This window comes from Myodes glareolus, chromosome 13, assembly GCF_982192425.1.
Source record: "Myodes glareolus chromosome 13, mMyoGla1.1, whole genome shotgun sequence".
Lineage (NCBI taxonomy): Eukaryota > Metazoa > Chordata > Mammalia > Rodentia > Cricetidae > Myodes > Myodes glareolus.
The window spans coordinates 45,231,012-45,248,205 of record NC_142038.1 but is presented as its reverse complement, the minus strand read 5'-3'; the positions used below and the strand labels follow the sequence as shown (position 1 = coordinate 45,248,205).

The 17,194-nt window shown below is 46.8% G+C and overlaps 1 protein-coding gene across 6 annotated transcripts in view; it reads left to right on the top strand.

The window, feature by feature from the left end:
* Window positions 1–3,551: 3,551 nt before the first annotated feature.
* Sh3rf2 (SH3 domain containing ring finger 2) overlaps window positions 3,552–17,194 on the top strand; it is a 107,299-nt gene continuing 93,656 nt past the window's right edge. For 2 of the 6 annotated variants that reach the window (XM_048419508.3, XM_048419505.3), the window contains exon 1: window positions 3,557–5,258. In XM_048419508.3, the coding sequence (XP_048275465.3) occupies window positions 4,884–5,258 (375 nt within the window). In that variant the 5' untranslated portion in view covers window positions 3,557–4,883. Of the gene's footprint in view, window positions 5,259–17,194 lie in introns of all 6 variants that reach the window. The other 4 variants (XM_085699922.2, XM_085699920.2, XM_085699921.2 and 1 more) reach the window with 4 other exon arrangements.

Below are 17,194 nucleotides of genomic sequence, written 5' to 3'. Positions count from 1 at the left end.
TAAAAACATCATTCATTCATTCATTCATTCATTTACTCATGCACTCCTCCTTCCAGTCATAAGTTCATTCATACACATTTATTGAGCATCAACTACACACCAGTCACATCCTTGAACAAATACAACCTTTGTGAAAGAGGATAAGGTGACAAACTCACCACTCGCAGAAATCAAGATCATTTCCCAGAAGGGGCATTTACTTAAAGCTCAAAGTCACAGAGAATGTGAAATAGACAAAGAGAGAGAGAGACAGAGACAGAGAGGAAGAGGGAGAGAGGGAAGGAGGGAGGAAGGGAGGAAGGGAGGAAGGGACGGAGGGACGGAGGGAGGAGAGAGAGAGAGAGAGAGAGAGAGAGAGAGAGAGAGAGAGAGAGAGAGAGAGAAGGTTAAGGGAGAGCGGCAGTACCTCTGAAATACAGAAGGGATATGTTCGCACAAGCTCAGGCAGATAAGCCAGATCATACACGGTCTTACCGGCCAGAAGAAAGACTTGGATTTCAGCCTAAGGCCAGTAGGAAGGATGTTGAACAGAGGAACCAAACGATCAGATTTGCCTACTTTTAGCATGAACAGACGTGTAAACACAAGCAGCACCAGCTCCTAAGCACCATCCAGATAGTAAACAAGCGCAAAGCCTGGACCGGCCGTGGAAGGGGTGTTGCTGGAGCGAGCGTGGTGCAGGGGGCCGGAATCTGGGAAGGATGCAGAGCTCACCTTTTTGTTTGTTTTTTAGGAGCTAGCTATTTGTCTGATTTGATGCCAAGGCAGTGCTTGGGAAAGCCAGAATAAAATCCCTATCTAAATCCATCCCTGTCTTCCAACACTTCAAAAGAAAAGGTCTTCTTGAGACTTCAGTCTCTGTGGGTGGTGTTAGGGACCACCTACAGGTGTGATTTGAGGGCCCCCACTCCCCTATCTCCAGCCTACCCTTACCCTACCCCTACCCCCACCCCACACCCAGTCAGTGTAAACTTTTTCTGTCCCGCTCCAGTGCCCAAAAATCTACCATCCTCACTCTGTGGTTTTGAATTTCCAACTGCCAAATGCCAAACTAGGAAAGGCTGACTCACCGGGCTTTCCTGCCTTCTTAGGACCCAGCGGATATGATTGAATTCTCTCAGCAATGGAGGACTCCAGAGAATTTTGAGAGCCCTGACTGTGTGGAAATAGGGAGGGGCTGTGAAATGGGGTACATTGAAGAAGGTGCGAGGTAAAGCACCCCAGTTTCCTTTATTCTTGTTTTCTTGGGATGCCTCTGAAATCTACTGATGAATACATGGTGGACTTTGTATGAAAAAGTGTGTGGACTTACGTAGTAAAGATACATGAATAGACTCAGGGTGTGTACAGGACTTTGTAACATCAAAACTCAGGTTTAAGATATAAGAAAGACCCAATGAGACAATTTGCTTAAAGTTTTCTCACTGGTATCTGGCATACATCAAACTATCTCTAGCATTTCTATTATTGTTTTACATGTTCCACGCTTACATAAATGTGTTTCTTGTACAAGCTCACGTGTGCATGTAGGTAGGTGCAGGCGAGGGTATGTCAGGGTGTGACATAAAAACATAGACTGTGTTTAAGAATCTAGAGAGAGGGCACAGTGCAAAACCCTGCTACAAAAGCTAGTGTTGGAGTACACTTTCTAGACACCAAGGGGTCTACAGGGCAGGGCACAGAGGAGCTGAGCGGAAATAAGACTGAAGAATCTGAAGAGAGCTGCCCTCGTGGGCAGAATGGGGTGGGATTCTGTTGAAACTCAGAGTGGGGATTTGGAAAGTATTCTCTGCAGTGGGCACATGTGGGAATTAGAGTCTGAGACCAGAAGAGAAGACCACACTTGCTCCTCTCAGACATCTCCTTCATTCTCAGCTTCATGCATGTTTGATTTTTTTCCCATGAACTGATGTGGAAGGAACACAAGAAAGACAATCGACCGAAGGCTTCTTGATCCCCTCTTAAGATTTCCCAATGAGTCATATCTAAGTGATTTCCTGTGATAAAGAATTACTGTCAGGCAGGGTATTTAGAATGGTGGTAAAATCCTGGCTAGCAAGTACGAGTCCCTCGGTTCAATCCCTTGCCCCCCCCCCCACCAAAGAATTGTTATCCCTGTGCTTAAGCATAAGAAGATTCAATAGATAGATAAAAAGAGGTTAGGGAACAAAAAGAAAGAAAAAAGAAAGTGAAATTGATTTGTATTTGGGAGTGGGGGGCAGATTCTCACAATATAGCCCAGGACGACCTCAAAATCATGATCCTCCTGCCTCTGCTTTCCCACTACTGGGGTTACTGGTGTGTAGCGCACACCCAGCCCTAAGAAACCAGGAGGAGGAGGAAGTGGAGGAGGAGGTGGAGGAGGAGGGAAGGAAGAAGAAGATCTAGTTTCTAGTTGCAGCTTTACCCTCACTCACCAGGCCACTTGAGAGAATCTCTTGATCTTTCTGGGCACAGCTGCCTCATTTGCAGGCATACTGATTGGTCAATCTGGGTCATTATCTCCTGACTTCTTGCAGCTGTCATCCCCAATGAGGTTGGGTGTCTTCAAATCCTCTCTTCTCTTAAAGCCTGCTCACTTCATGGCGCTATAGTTAAGAACACTGACCTGCCTTCCCTCTGGTGACAGTGGTCACATGACCACCTTTCCTGCCTGTCTCCTTCATCTGGGTGGTTAAGGCAAACTGTAGGGGTGTCCTCAAGTTGGCTAAAGGGTCAAGCAGGCAAACACAGGTGAAGTGTTTGGAATAGGAGCTGACACGCACAGGGGGCCACCTGCTGTGATGGGATGCCATCACCTACTTGCTCAGTTGGACTGATTTGCAACTTCACATGAACACATTATTGATAAATCAAAAGTGGAATATGTATTTTTATACATACATTTTTAGCATCATTTAAAGAGTGTGGAATGACTACAGGAAATAGAGGAGATCTGGGATCATTATCCCACCCCCACCCCCAAGACAGACTTTCTCAGTGTAATAGCCCTAGGTGTCCTGGAACTAGCTCTGTAGACCAGGCTGACCTCGAACTGAGATCTGGCAGCCTCTGCCTCCTGAGTGCTGGGATTACAGGTGTGCACCACCACCACCCACCCAGCTACTTTTGCCTTTTTAAAAGACCTTCCTGTGCTCTGATTTTCAAAGTATGCACATGCACACCCCACTTCTTTTTTAAATTGGAAGAAACTGCACCAAAGATTACTGAAGCCTCTCTCATCTCAACATGCAAGGAGTGATTATCACTTTTAAGACCAGTATTTTATAAGAGGCTGACTTATCTTTGAACCACAGCTATCATTAATATGTTTGACCTTCTCAGGAAATCCTCGTAAAAGTTTAAAAATAAGCACGGGGCACTTGGCATGTTTCTAATTAAGCAACTTTAAGCTGCTTGAATGGGGGAGGAAGTGGGGAAAGCAGGTCCACAAAGTATTCAGTGCTTGGTATCAAGGATGGGTCAGCCCCAGCGTGTGGGCTGGCAGGCAGCTAGCTGCTGGCAGTGACAGTGTTAACAATGCTGGGTAAGGTGATCCCTTGAAACTGGAAGGACTTTATGGAAGTTTTCAAAGCTCGACTGCACAGCCTCTGGGAGGAAAGGAGGCTGGCCAGTGAGAAGGAGCAGCCCCGGCTGAGCCCAGAAAGAGGGTAGCCGATTGCCACTGAAATTATAGGCACGAGGTTAGTGGTCCCACGTACTTCAGCGCGCCGGCAACTTTGGAGAAGAGACTTCCACCCCAACCCCCACCCTTCCCCGCCACCCTGAGGCGCCATCTCTGTTCAGCGCACCTCACTTCTGCTCTGCTAGTGGCTGTGGGCCACCGGCCTTCCAACCAAGCCCACCCGCGGTGTCCCCGGTCACCGGAGCCTGGGCGTGGCTGACTCGTACCCTGGAGACCTCTCAAAACCGGAAACTTGGTTTTCGGACATCTGAAATGAAACTGTTTGTAAAAGTCAGGATTGTTTTCGGACCACACACACACACACACACACACACACTGCCTGTTCATACTGCTTCCTCTGAGTTTCTGTAGGCTGTGACCACAAGCCTGAATTCCTTTCTGCTGAAGCTGAAAGCCAGCCAGTACAATTGTCAGAGCAACTAAACAGGCCGCAGGACCTCACCTGGTAGGAGGAAGAATGTCTCTGGCTCTGCACTAATCTGGGGCGGAGGAGAGAAGAGGAGAGGAGAGAAGGGAGAGGCGACAGAGTTAAGGCAAAACAATATTGGGGAGCAGCGATTTTTCTTGTATATTGCCAGAACAAAATAGGAGAGGAAGATCTACTGGAGGGGAAGAAATCTACATCTGCATGGGAGTCGAAAAACACTTTCCTAAGCTCTTCCGCTTGGGCTGCAGAGAGAAGACAAGCCCATCTGGGGGAGGGGGGAGAAGGGGGAGGTAGGTGGATATCCTCCCAGAAAGTGTATCATCAGGGCCTAGGTCTGAGTTAATGCTAGTCGACTGTGCTCCAGGCAAGAGAAAGCTCCTCTCCTGTCCTTTCAGTAGAGAAGTGGCTCCCAGCCTGAGTTGGTCAGTTTCCTTTCCTTGCGGGGGCTCCCCACTCAGAGGCAATGAGCCCTCAGTCACTGCGCAGAACTCCCTCTGATCCCGGCAGCAGGCACAAGTCTTCTAACCTGCAAGACTGAATCAGAATGAGTCATTTGAAGCTCCCGGAACAAAGTACTTGCGGCTGCCTCTCAAGACACTGCCTCCATGTAGGTGGGACACACCTCTGGGGCAGTCACATTTTTTTTTCCTCCTTCCTTCAAACAGGCAGGGAATTCTGATGCTCCCAAAAGACTGGCTCTGCCCCCTCGCCTCGGCTGCCCCTACAATGAGAACCCTACTTCTCCAGGTCCAACGGGAGTTTTAAAATAAAATGGATGATTTGACGCTACTTGATCTTCTGGAGTGCCCTGTGTGCTTTGAAAAGCTCGATGTCACAGCCAAAGTCCTCCCCTGCCAGCACACCTTCTGCAAACCATGTCTACAGAGGATTTTCAAGGCCCACAAGGAACTGAGGTGCCCGGAATGCCGGACCCTGGTGTTCTGCAGTATCGAGGCTCTGCCAGCCAACCTGTTGCTGGTGCGCCTGCTGGATGGTGTGCGCTCCGGGCAGAACTGGAAAGGGGGCTCCTTTCGCAGGCCTCGCATACTGACCTTGCAGGACAACAGGCGAACCAAGACCAGTTCCAGAAGTCTACAGGCCAGCCCTTTCCGGCTGGTGCCCAGTGTCAGGATCCACATGGATGGGGTAAGAGAAAACTTGCTTGCTAATATCATGTGCGTTTGGAGGTTGGGTATGTGTATGCTGAGAGCTAGGGCGCAGGCTTCCTTCATGTAGAAAGACTTCCATCAGAGTGCTGGAGATGATTCCCCAGAATTGGCTGGGAGAGCTGTGATCACTTAACTGAGACACAATGGGAATTCTGAGCCTATCTGATCCATCTGACAATTGGTCTAAAACAGAACTTCTGATGCTTGCTAGATTCTCTTTTAGTTCTCGTCCTGAAGTAGTCGAACGATAAAAGTACTTGTAGATAATCGTCTTCTGGTCTTTCACTTCTGCTGCTAAGGGGCCAGACCAGTACATGGGAACTGCTCTGGGGTGAGGAATAAAGAAAATAAATTCAACTGCAGGTTGGTTTTGAGATTTCGGAGAAGTTTGCAGGTGTCAGGTGTTGCTTGAATTTTACCTAAATCTGTTTTCCCATCCCTTACCATAAAGTGCCGTTACGAGGACGATCACTCATAATCTGTTCGAAGCTGTCAAGATACTTGATGCTTAGACTCACGCAGGAGGAGAGTGTCTATGTGTGCGGACTGATTGATGGCAAAGGTTAGGATATATAATCAAATAGATGTGTACAGACACACTGCTGATGTTCTCTACCAAGCAAAGAGAACACACAAAACGTTCTGAGCAATGGCTTAGATTGTTGGTATATTTAGGCCATCTAAGATGTATACTCTGAAGTCTGGCCTAAAGCAAGCTTTAACGCTCGCTGCAGGGTCCCAAGACTGCTTGAGTTGGGGGCATTTAGCACTGGGCTCCCTCCTCACACGAAGGAAGCTTGCAGTATGCATTCACAGCTGTTTTCTGAAGTTTGTTTCTGAGAGGTCAGTCTCTTGAAGTTCACTGCACCTTTAAGCCACCCATGTGGTAGGGTTGTGTGTAAAGATTCAAAAACAAGAGCGGGAAGTTGGCGTGGCTTCTTCGCTGATTTTTTTTATTATTATTGCTGTTGTGCTTCTGTAGGTGAACACATTCCAGGAAAGGGATGGGCGCTCACTCCTCTGTAAGTCTCCTCAGTCAGTCAGAACCCACAGGCCTGCAAAGGTAGAGTAGGGCGGAGAACAAACCTTATTCAAACCTACCTTGTTAAGAGAAAAGATATCTGTCTCAGGGTTGGCAAATCGCCCTTGAATTCCTAACACTTGGAAACCTCTTCTCTCCCCCAGCCTATAAAAGTCTGACTTGCCTTTCAGGAGAGGGTCATCATTCACTAAGGAAATGCTGCCTAGGAGGTGGGGCCCCTGTAAGCTTTACCTACCTCTGTTCAGGTTTTCCTCTTTCTCCCCGTTGCTAAGGAAAGTGCATACGCAGTTGCCAGGGGGTTGCACCATTCAAGATTCACAGAGTGCTCCTCCACAACGGGGATTGAGAGCAGAAAATAGTAAGGCGTTAAGAGAGTGGGTGTCCCTGGACCTCTTCGCAGAGACTTGGAACCTAGAACAGTGATGGGTCTGTGCCTACTCACCAAACCACCCCGGACCCAGACCTGTCAACAGGGCCGAAGCACGGACTCAAGTCCTTCAGGGTTCAAGCGTCTAGAGGGAATCTGAGTTCATAAATATGTTTTTCAAAGAGATGAGCTGGCAGCCCACCACTATCACCCCATTCGTTCACTTCTTTCTTGGAAGAGTTCATCCCACGCCTCTTGTCTCTTGAAGGGACAATGAACAAACCCATTCCTGGATGTTAAGACAGTGGCACCCTGCAGCTTGTTTCTGCTTGCAAAAGTATACCTATCTTTCCTGTAAGTATGAAACCTTCGTGCCTTCCGGTTAAGGCACGGATGCTACACTCTGAGAGTGGACTCGCATCATCACTCAGATCCCCTGGAGTTATTTGCCCTTTCTGCCTCAGTTTATCCAACTGAGCCTACAGCCAATAATGTTTGCTACCCCATCCCTTCTCTAAGGCACTGAAATTATCTTTGCAATGTGCCGCAACACCATGGAAAACATCTGCCAGGGAAACACAAAGCACCATCATTATCGTTAATTTAAACACGCGGGATGACTTTGGACAAGCCACTTAAGTGTGGCTGGGTCTCAATTTAAAATTCTGTAAAATGGGAAAATGTATTATAAAAACCTAGAGCCACCTTGACACCTAACTAATTAATGTTTGCAGAGCACTATGACAGCCTTAGATGAAAGGCATCGGACGATCGTTATCATAGTAAATATCACTATTGGCTGTTTATTGTGCCCTGCCATACATGAGGCATTCTGCAAAACACAGGAGTTATAGCCCTTGCAGGAAAGCGGAACAGGCATTGTTATTAAACATGAGTCTATGGTGAACCCAGATCGTAGTAATACTAAGCCTAAGTACTCCCCTGAGCAGGGAAAATCATCTGTTGTCATAGGGTACCATTTTGTAAAACACCTCTTTCATAGGCCTCCTTCATAGCCTGGCACGCTGTCAGAGTTCATTTAACTTCCTACTCACAAGCTTTTTAAGCCCAAAGTCTGTTCTGCTCGCCCAGGCTCATCCACCAAACAAGCTCATCAAGATCTCTTTGTTGGCTCAAAGAGGCCTGATGCCTGTTGTGCCAGCAAGTATGCTAGGGTGGAACCAATAGTCACACCTCTTGCTGCCAGCCCAAGAGAGAGAAAAATTAGCCCATTGTGCCTACACATCCAAATCCCTCCCAAGCTGATTGTATAAAAAGGAAACTTGAGAAGTGGCTGCAGGCTCTTACAACATGCAATTATTCCACCAAGTTGGGGAGCTCTGGTGGGCACCTTATGATAAAAATCCCTCTGGGTCTTAGCCCCATGCAGTCAAGCCAAGGGAATTGGACAAGCCTTCAAAAGTTGCCAAAGAGTTTCTCTCTTTTCCTTCTCATTCTGTTTAGTGACATTTCTGAATTAAGACAAGGAAAAGAGGTTTGGCGAAATGAAAAGCCCAAACCCTGAGTTTGCACCCTCAATGGTTGTGTACTTTGACTGAGTCACTTAAACCTCAGGGCCTCCAATTCTCCATCAGGAAATTGAAGATAATGGCAGTGCCTACCTCAGAGGGCTGTTGTGAGGTAGAAGTGAGATGAGTCACGCCCATTAACTCTTGACTGGCTCGTGTTGAATGCTCAATAAATATTAGCTGGGATTGTTGTTGACGTGACTCAACACTTTCTACTCAAAATTACCTGCCCTCTCTCACCCCCTTGTGAATTAGGTGCCACCTTAAAATGGTTCTTGTGTGATTTTCTTCTGAATGATCTGTGGCCCATAATTCAGGTATGGGACTTCCCAGCTTGTGCTGGCCTTGAAAGCTCCCTTCCAGAACCAGAACTCTTAGGGAAGGGAGCTCTGAGTTGGGAGGGAGAAAGTTCACAAACTTCACTTCTCTGAATCCAAAAAAAAAAAAAAAGAAGACTAAATTTTTAAAACCATACCCAGAAAGCAAGTATCTGGTTCACAACCCCTCCACCCCCCACCCCCTCCCACCCTTCACCCCCCACCCACCCCCCACCCCCCCACCCCCACCCCCGCCAAGCAACACTGATTCTTCATTAACTGCATTTTCTCTTTTCTCTGCCACACACTCTCTCTCTCTTCCCCAACACAAGTGTCACCGCCCTGGGTCTCTCAGGGCTGGACTTTCTCCCCGCGTTGTTAAGCGCTGTGGCAATCACACCCCACATCAGCGGGAACACACCTGCTGTCACCACACAGAGACCAGGTGGCTCTGCCACAGAAACTTCTTCAGGTGCTGTTGCAAGCAACTGAGGAACAAAAAAACGAGGTCAGAGAGCACCTGAGGGAGCTGAGGTCGGGCAGAAACCACAAGGCCTTTGAGCCCCTTTCTCGGGTCTTAGGTGTGTTCTAAGCAGTGATACAGATGGTGGGTTTTGCTAAATGCACAAAAAGATTCAATCATTCCAGTCCCTCAAAACAGCAGGCAGGCGACACCTGGGATGACCATATGTCGCAAGTGGAAAGATTCAAGCAGGTAGAGGCTGTGGCTGAGAAATCAGGCGACACGGGTGAGTCTCCGACTTCCCTCATATTTCTCTGCAAACAACTTTGGATAAACACGGGGTCCCACGTGTCACTGCTGCCGTGCACCCATGATGCCTCAGTTCCTAACTATAACCCACTCCCCCTTTCGTTGCTAGCTGTAGTCAAGGATTTCTGGTCAAATGGAGCTGCCTTTGTGCTGGGATTTAATATCTGTTAGCTGTGAAGCCTTAGGCAAGTCATTTAACATCTGTCGTCCTCCGTTTCGGTATTGTAAAAGGGAGGTGATAATGGCATGCGTACGGCATAAGGTCATCGTCAAGTTGAAATGTGATGATGCATATTGAGAGCTTAGCACAAGTGCCTGGTACCCAACAGGAGCTAAGACATGTTAGCAGCAGCAACAGTAAACCTACAGCGCCACCATAGAAAAGTCTGCTAAGAACAAGGTCCTCCTAAACAACTGAGCAATGCTTATATGAACTCACGGAGACGGAAGCAGCAAGCACAGGGCTTACACAGGTCTGCACCAGGTTCCTCTGCATATATACTATTTTTAGTACTTGTATGGGACTCCTGAGTAAACACATGGGTGTCTGATTCTCATGTCTTCTCTTGGGGCTCTTTTATTCTTCTATTAGCCTTTTAGCTTGGCTTGTCCAACTTCGATATGATGGTTCTCATTTTATCTTATTATTTTTTTTATTCGTCATGTTCTATTGTTTTCTCCTAGAAACCTGATCTTTTCTAATGAGAGACAGAAAGGGAGTGAATCCAGATGGGAGAGGACGTGGGGAGCAACTGGGAGGAATGGAGGGAGGGAAAAATGCATCCAGATATAAAAGAAAAAAATTAAATATAATAAAAAATAGAAACGTCTACTGGTGCTGGGGGATGGAGGTATATACATAAATATTAAAAAATTAAGTAAAGGGGATTTGGGGAATATCAAAAGGAAAGGATGTTGCCAGACAGTCAGAGCTATCGGGACAGCACATCAATAGCTTGCCAGGGTTTGTGGGCTGGGGCAGGTGTGGCTGTGCAGGGGCAGCGTGAGAAATTCTGTGGCTTGATCCAGTTACTCTGGGTCTTGATGGTGGTGCTAGGGCAATGTGTGTGCACTAAAGTCATAGAAATGAACACCAAGAAAAGAGTCACCAGACCATATGATAAATCTTCAAGTGAGATTGGAAAAGGGAATGAGGTCTACACACTGTTCTTGGCATTGCCTGATTCCTACCAGACCTCCTCTGTCTTCCTCTCCCGTCATGTGCTGGGGGATTGGGGTGATTCTCAAAGGGGGCTCCTCCTTGTTTTAGAGAGCCCAGTGCTACTTGGCCTGCTTCGGTTGGTTAAAGGTATCTGGCTCACTCCCCATGGGAGGCTACAGTTCTGAGGCAGGTGGGTGGGGCGTGAAGTTCTCCTTAGCCAAAGTCAACTCTCCACCACGCGGAGACACCACCTCAGGATTAACATATGCATACTTTCATGCTATTTTCCTTTCTGCTTGTGAAAGGTTGTTGCACACACGTCTCATTAGGCTGTAAAGAGGTTCGGGAGGGAAAGTACTTGGGCAGCTCAGGACCCATGAAGAGCAGCCTCATCTGAACCTTTCCAGGGTTCTCCTCAGACCAGACAAAATATACTGTCCTATATTTTGCATTCTTTTCATTTTTGCTTACTTCAGATTCCAGCCTTTCACACATGTGAACATCCTCAGCGGATGTCCCACAGAGCCCTAGAGTCACACCTCAGAGGATGTCCCACAGAGCCCTAGAGTCACACCTCAGAGGATGTCCCACAGAGCCCTAGAGTCACACCTCAGAGGATGTCCCACAGAGCCCTAGAGTCACACCTCAGAGGATGTCCCACAGAACTCCAGAGTCACACCTCAGAGGATGTCCCACAGAACCCTAGAGTCACACTTCAGAGGATGTCCCACAGAGCCCTAGAGTCACACCTCAGAGGATGTCCCACAGAGCCCTAGAGTCACACCTCAGAGGATGTCCCACAGAACTCCAGAGTCACACCTCAGAGGATGTCCCACAGAGCCCTAGAGTCACACCTCAGAGGCTGTCCCACAGAACTCCAGAGTCACACTTCAGAGGATGTCCCACAGAACTCCAGAGTCACACCTCAGAGGATGTCCCACAGAACTCCAGAGTCACACCTCAGAGGATGTCCCACAGAGCCCTAGAGTCACACCTCAGAGGATGTCCCACAGAACTCCAGAGTCATACCTCAGAGGATGTCCCACAGAGCCCTAGAGTCACACCTCAGAGGATGTCCCACAGAACTCCAGAGTCACACCTCAAAGCCATAAAGTTCTTTCCGGAGTGTTGTTGCGATTTCAAAAGACATTAGCCTCTAATAAACTGGGGGTCTCTAAGTGAGAGATTGTCATAAAAATCGTTTTCCAAACTCCTCTTCCTCCTCCTCTTCTTTGGTGCTGGAAATTGAACCAAAGGCCTCATACATGCCCAGAAAGTGCTTTGTTACTGAGCTACATTCGCCAGCTCCTCCTGTTCGTTTTTTTTATTTTAGGGGAAAGTCTTGATACATCGCCCCGCTAGTTTTGAATTTACTCTGCCCCAGATGGGCCTTGAGCCTGCAGTCCCCTTGCCTCGGCCTCCCAAGCAGCCAGCACTGTAGGTTTGTGGTAATACAGTGAATTCATTTCCCAAATTTCAACGATGCTGCATCGCTTTCTCCTCCTTCGTTAGGAACTTAGTAATAGGACACACTTGGAAAGGTTCTGTCTCAGAGTTTGTGGGCTCAGTCACAGCACAGACTGGCCATATTTTTAAACAACTCTGAAACCCACCATTGCCATTCTCTGTGGTATTTATCTCTGGCCAGTTTCCAGCTATAGGAGCTGTGGAAACTTACACAGCAAAGTAAAGATATCCACTTCCCACAGCTAACTCTCCAACTCTCCCTGACAAGAAACCCAGCTACCCGCACACAAGACCATAAACCTGTATACAACGGTGTGTCTGTGTGCAAATTGGATATTGACTGTAAGATGATATCCACTGTAAGACATACTGTCTCTGTACTTATGGCATCTAGGGGAGAAAAGAAACATGGCCATACAACCACTGTAAGACACATCCGATTTAGGGTTGTTGAGGTGTGCCAAAAGAAGTATTGCCTTGTTCCATAAAGCTCATTACATAAAGCTCCAGAAAATACAAAATTATGAACTTCAATGATTTGGAGGTTAATGAAGATGTTTAGTGTAACACTATGTAAGTCTATTAAAAATCCCCATCCTGTATGATTTAACAGATACATCTTTATGTATATTATAATTCAATAAAGTTGATTAAGACAAAGAAGACTTAGACCCAGACTATGGGTCTATGAGAGTGTCAGATAGTGAGGGGAATTCATTCTGAGGGGAATGAAGCTTGGTCAATACAAAGAAACTTCCTATGACATAGATGTTTTTAAATATTGAAGGAGAATGGGGTCAAGGGATGAAAAGGAGGGGTCTGACCTGCGTGTGTCACTTCAAGGGAAGACAGGACAGAGATGCGCTGAACAAGAATGGAAGCTGGAAGAGAAGGCAGAAGCAAAGGGAGAGGAGGCAAGGTGTCCTGCCTTCTTATCAGGGTGTCTAGATGCCACTTGGAAGGTGCATGCCTGTAGCTCCCTTAGTAAAGTCTTTCCAATGGCCCTGCCAAACTGGCTACGTGTCAGCATGTAGCCTTTCAGTTATATCAGTAGAGACTTGATAGATCTGATACAGCCAGAGGAGATATCGCTAAACAGTGCTCCAAGGCGGTAGCTGATCATGTGGGGAAATAGAGAAGCAACAGGAGGCAGAACCTTTCTTTGCTGTTCTCATGGCCAGGTCACCTAGTTAACCCAGCTCATAGGCATGCCAACCCCAGCACCCAAAGCAAGTGACAGAACAGCCCTTCACGAACAGCTTCCTGCGGCGTGGTCTTTGTCAGCTACACTGCCTATGCACAAACTTAGAGTGCCAACTCCGAGGCCAGACTGCTCAAGGCCTGCCACAGCGTTCCCCAGTGCCCGCCACACACAGGCCCTGTTCCGACAAGCCACACTAGGAATTCTTGTTGAATTCATCTCAGATTTCTGTCAAGTCTCCAGGCTTTCTCCAAGGCACGAAGAGAATACAAAATTCATCTTTCAATACCATGCTCAGAGTCCCTAGCCTACAGTCTAACCCATGGTAAGAACCCCAAAGCGCTTATTGAAAGTTAGAGTAAGTAAATGAATGAGTTCATGTCTCTGGTAGACTTCATGGAACCACAAGCTAGCTCCTTGTGGTGCAGAAATGAGCCCTTCATGAATTAAGCCATTACAGAGCTATGCAAAGAATGAGCCACACTCTATATTAGGGGCAAAGCACAGGTTGCCTGAAATGCCCTTGACATGAGTCACCTCTTTAAATACCTTTTTAATGGACGAACATCACTCTGTTGAAAACATGGTGGGTCAGGTTCAAAATCACTTGGGTCATGAATTGCTAACCTGAAAAGAGAAACTGCCACTCTGCATGTGGCTAACCTCCTTGGTCATACACCACGAATCTATATGCACTCCTTGGTTCTTGGTTCTTCGTCAGAGTTAATGGGTAGTTAGTCACATAAGGGAATAGGTTCCAAAATAATTTGCCTTAGTTCCTTCCCCCAGCACCTGGCATGTGTGTAGGTCTCCCCATCTCTCTCGTGTGTGTGTGTGTGTGTGTGTGTGTGTGTGTGTGTGTGTCTATCTGTGTCTCTGTGTGTATATCTGTGTGCCTGTGTGTCTATCTGTGTCTGTGTTTCTGTGTGTATCTATCTCTGTGTGTATGTCTGTGTGTATGTGTGTGTGTGTGTGTGTGTGTGTGTGTGTGTGTGTGTGTGTGTTTCTGAAGGGGAACAGATGTCTTAGTAGCATTTTAAAATACATATTTCAATTTTCCTGTTACTTCTGATTAGATGCTCCCCTAAGATAAGCATATGAGACAGTGTTGTGTTGTGGCTCAGAAGAAAAGCCCTGGTCTGACATGTACTGGTTGTGTGCTCCTGGGTAAGTTACTTAGCAACTCAGAATTGTTGGCATCAGCTAGAAATAGCAGGGCACACCTCACAGAATGATTCTGAGAAGTGACAATGAGATGATATTTATAAAGTACCCAGCCAACCGTCTAGGCCCTAGCAAGGTTAACTGGCTTGTGCTCATCCAGTTAGCCACATGTATCTTTTAAAAACACTTCCCTGCTGGGCAGTGGTGGTGCACACCTTTAATTCCAGCACTCGGGAGGCAGAAGCAGACGGATCTCTGTGAGTTCGAGGCCAGCCTGGTCTACAAGTTCTAGTTCCAGGACAGGCTCCAAAGCTACAGAGAAACCTTGTTTCAAAGAAAAAAAATTACCCACTACCCCACTCACCAGCTAAATGGTTATTTTTGCATGCTCCTGAGGGTCGGGGAATGGCTCAGTCACTAAAACATTTACCTTTCAAGTACAAGGACTAGCATTCAATTCCCTGAACCCATATCAAAATCCTATGCATGGTGGTGCACCAGCGAGGCAGAGGCAAGAGAATCCCCAGGGCTCACTGCCCTAATTGAAGAGTTCCAGTCCAATGAGAGACCCTGTCTTCTATATATATAATTTTTAAAATTTTGTTTACTTTTATTTCATGTGCATTGGTGTTTTACCTGCATGTATGTCTGTGTGAGAGTGTCAGATCTTCTGAAACTGGAGTTACAGATGGCAGCTGTGAGCAGCTCTGTGGGTGCTGGGAATTGAATCTGGGTCCTCTGGAAGAGCAACCAATGCTCTTAACTGCTGAGCCATCTCTCCAGTTCAAGAGATCCTGTCTCAAGGGAATTAGATGGCCTTCCTGGGAATGATACCTGAGGGTGTCCTCTAGCTGGCACAAGCATGCACAGGTACTCGCCCGTGTACCCACACATTAAAGAAAATAACGATCCTGGTGTCACGTGGAGGATAAATCAAGGAAAAATCTAGAAGTTATCTAACTTGGGGCCTGTCATATACTGAGCTGTTGTAGGCACTGGACACGGAGTCTTTCTCTTTGACATTGGTGAAGATGAAAGCGAATGAAACATGACCCTGGTCCTCAAAGAGCCAAATATACTAACCCTGGTGATGCAGTTAATAAATCCTAAAAGTAGCACAGTGTGCTAAGTTAACACAGGTAAAGGATAGAGTGCATTGCCTGAGTGCTCTTCCTGGGGTGAAGTACTTCAACTCACAAACTCTCACTAATATGTTTTTAATTTGCAAAAATAAATTTATTATTATGCATGTGGATGTTTTGCCTGCATTTATGTCTGTGCTCCAAGCTCATGTGGTGTCTGTCAAGCCAAAAGAAGAAATCAGAGGTCCTAGAACTGAAGTTACAGATAGTTTTTAGCCACCATGTAGGTGCTAGGAGTTGAACCCAGGTCTCCTAGAAAAGCAATCTATAGTAGGAGACAGCTCGTTCATTTCCCAGCCACCCAGACCCAAATAGTCACACAGAAACTATATTAATTACAACACTATTTAGGTAACGACTCTAGTGTATTCCTAGCTAGCTCTTACATCTTTAACCCATTTCTGTCAATCTGTGTATTGTCATGAGACTGTGGCCTAATGGTAAGGTTCCTAAGGTTCCGGATGTTCTTCTCCTTCAGCAGCTATGTGGATCTGCCTACTCTCTTTATCTTGGTTCGGATTTCCTGCCTGGCTTTAATAGGAGAATATGACCACAGGTCAAATTTTAGCATCCCTGTAGTAGCTATGGGAGAGTTCAGGGAAGGAATTGAGGTTGCACCTGTTTTTTAAATTAAATTAATTTATTTATTTTACATCCCAAACCACAGTTTCCCTCCTCTCCTCTCTTTTCCTCCCCTACCTCCCCTCTGCCCTCCTCCCATCCACTCCTCATCTGTTTCTCTTCAGAAAGGGACAGGCCTCCCATGGGTATCAATGAAGCATGGCTTATCAAGTTGCAGTAGGACTAAGCATCTCTCCTTAAATTAAGTCTGGGCTAGGTAACCCAGTATGAGGAACAAGCTCCCAAAAGCCAGCCAAAGCATTAGGGACAGCCGCTGCTCCTGTTGTTAGAAGTCCTACAACAGTAGGCCATGCTACACAACTGTCACATATATGCAGAGGGCCTAGTTCAGTCCCACACAGGCTCTCTGGATGTTGTATGTGAGCTCCTAGGAACCCAGAAGAGTTGTTTCTGTGAGTTTTCTTTTAATGTCCTTGACTCCTCTGGCTCATCCAATCCCTCCTCCCTATCTTCAGCAAGATTCCCTGAGCTCAGCCTAATGGTTGGCTGTGGATCTCCGCATCTGTATCCATCAGTTACTGGACGAAGGCTCTCTGATGACAGTTGGGGTAGTAGCCAGTCAATGAGTTTAGCAGACTATCAGTAGGATTCATTGCATTGACAAAGCAGTCGTGTTTGGTTCTATCCTAGGTCTCTGGGCCCTGCAGGGCTCACCCCCATATCATAGATCTCAGGCTGGACCAGCCATTGGTGGCCACTCCCACAATCTCTGAGGTTACACCTTTTTTTAATGCTCATGGTTTGGGTCAGTAATCTTCTAAGCTCTGATGGATGACACTGAGCCTATGAATTCAGAATACACTGAAGCATATATGCTGAGTCCTGAACCCTGGTCCCAAGGCTTCTGGCTTTGGAAAACGTGTCTTTGGGTACCATTCTCATACATAAGCAGAATTAAGAGATAGAGATTGAGAGAGAGGGCGGCAATGAGACATTTGCCAGTTAGGAAGTTGATCCCACATGACTGGGATCACTTGTGAGTCTGTGTAGCTTTCATTTCTCTGGGAATCCAGTCCTCTATCTCACATCCCAGGTCAGTCTTAGGCTCATCTTTAGATTCCCAGGGTCCCCTGTTGCTACCCACTCAGCCTCCACAGTACCTGTCAGC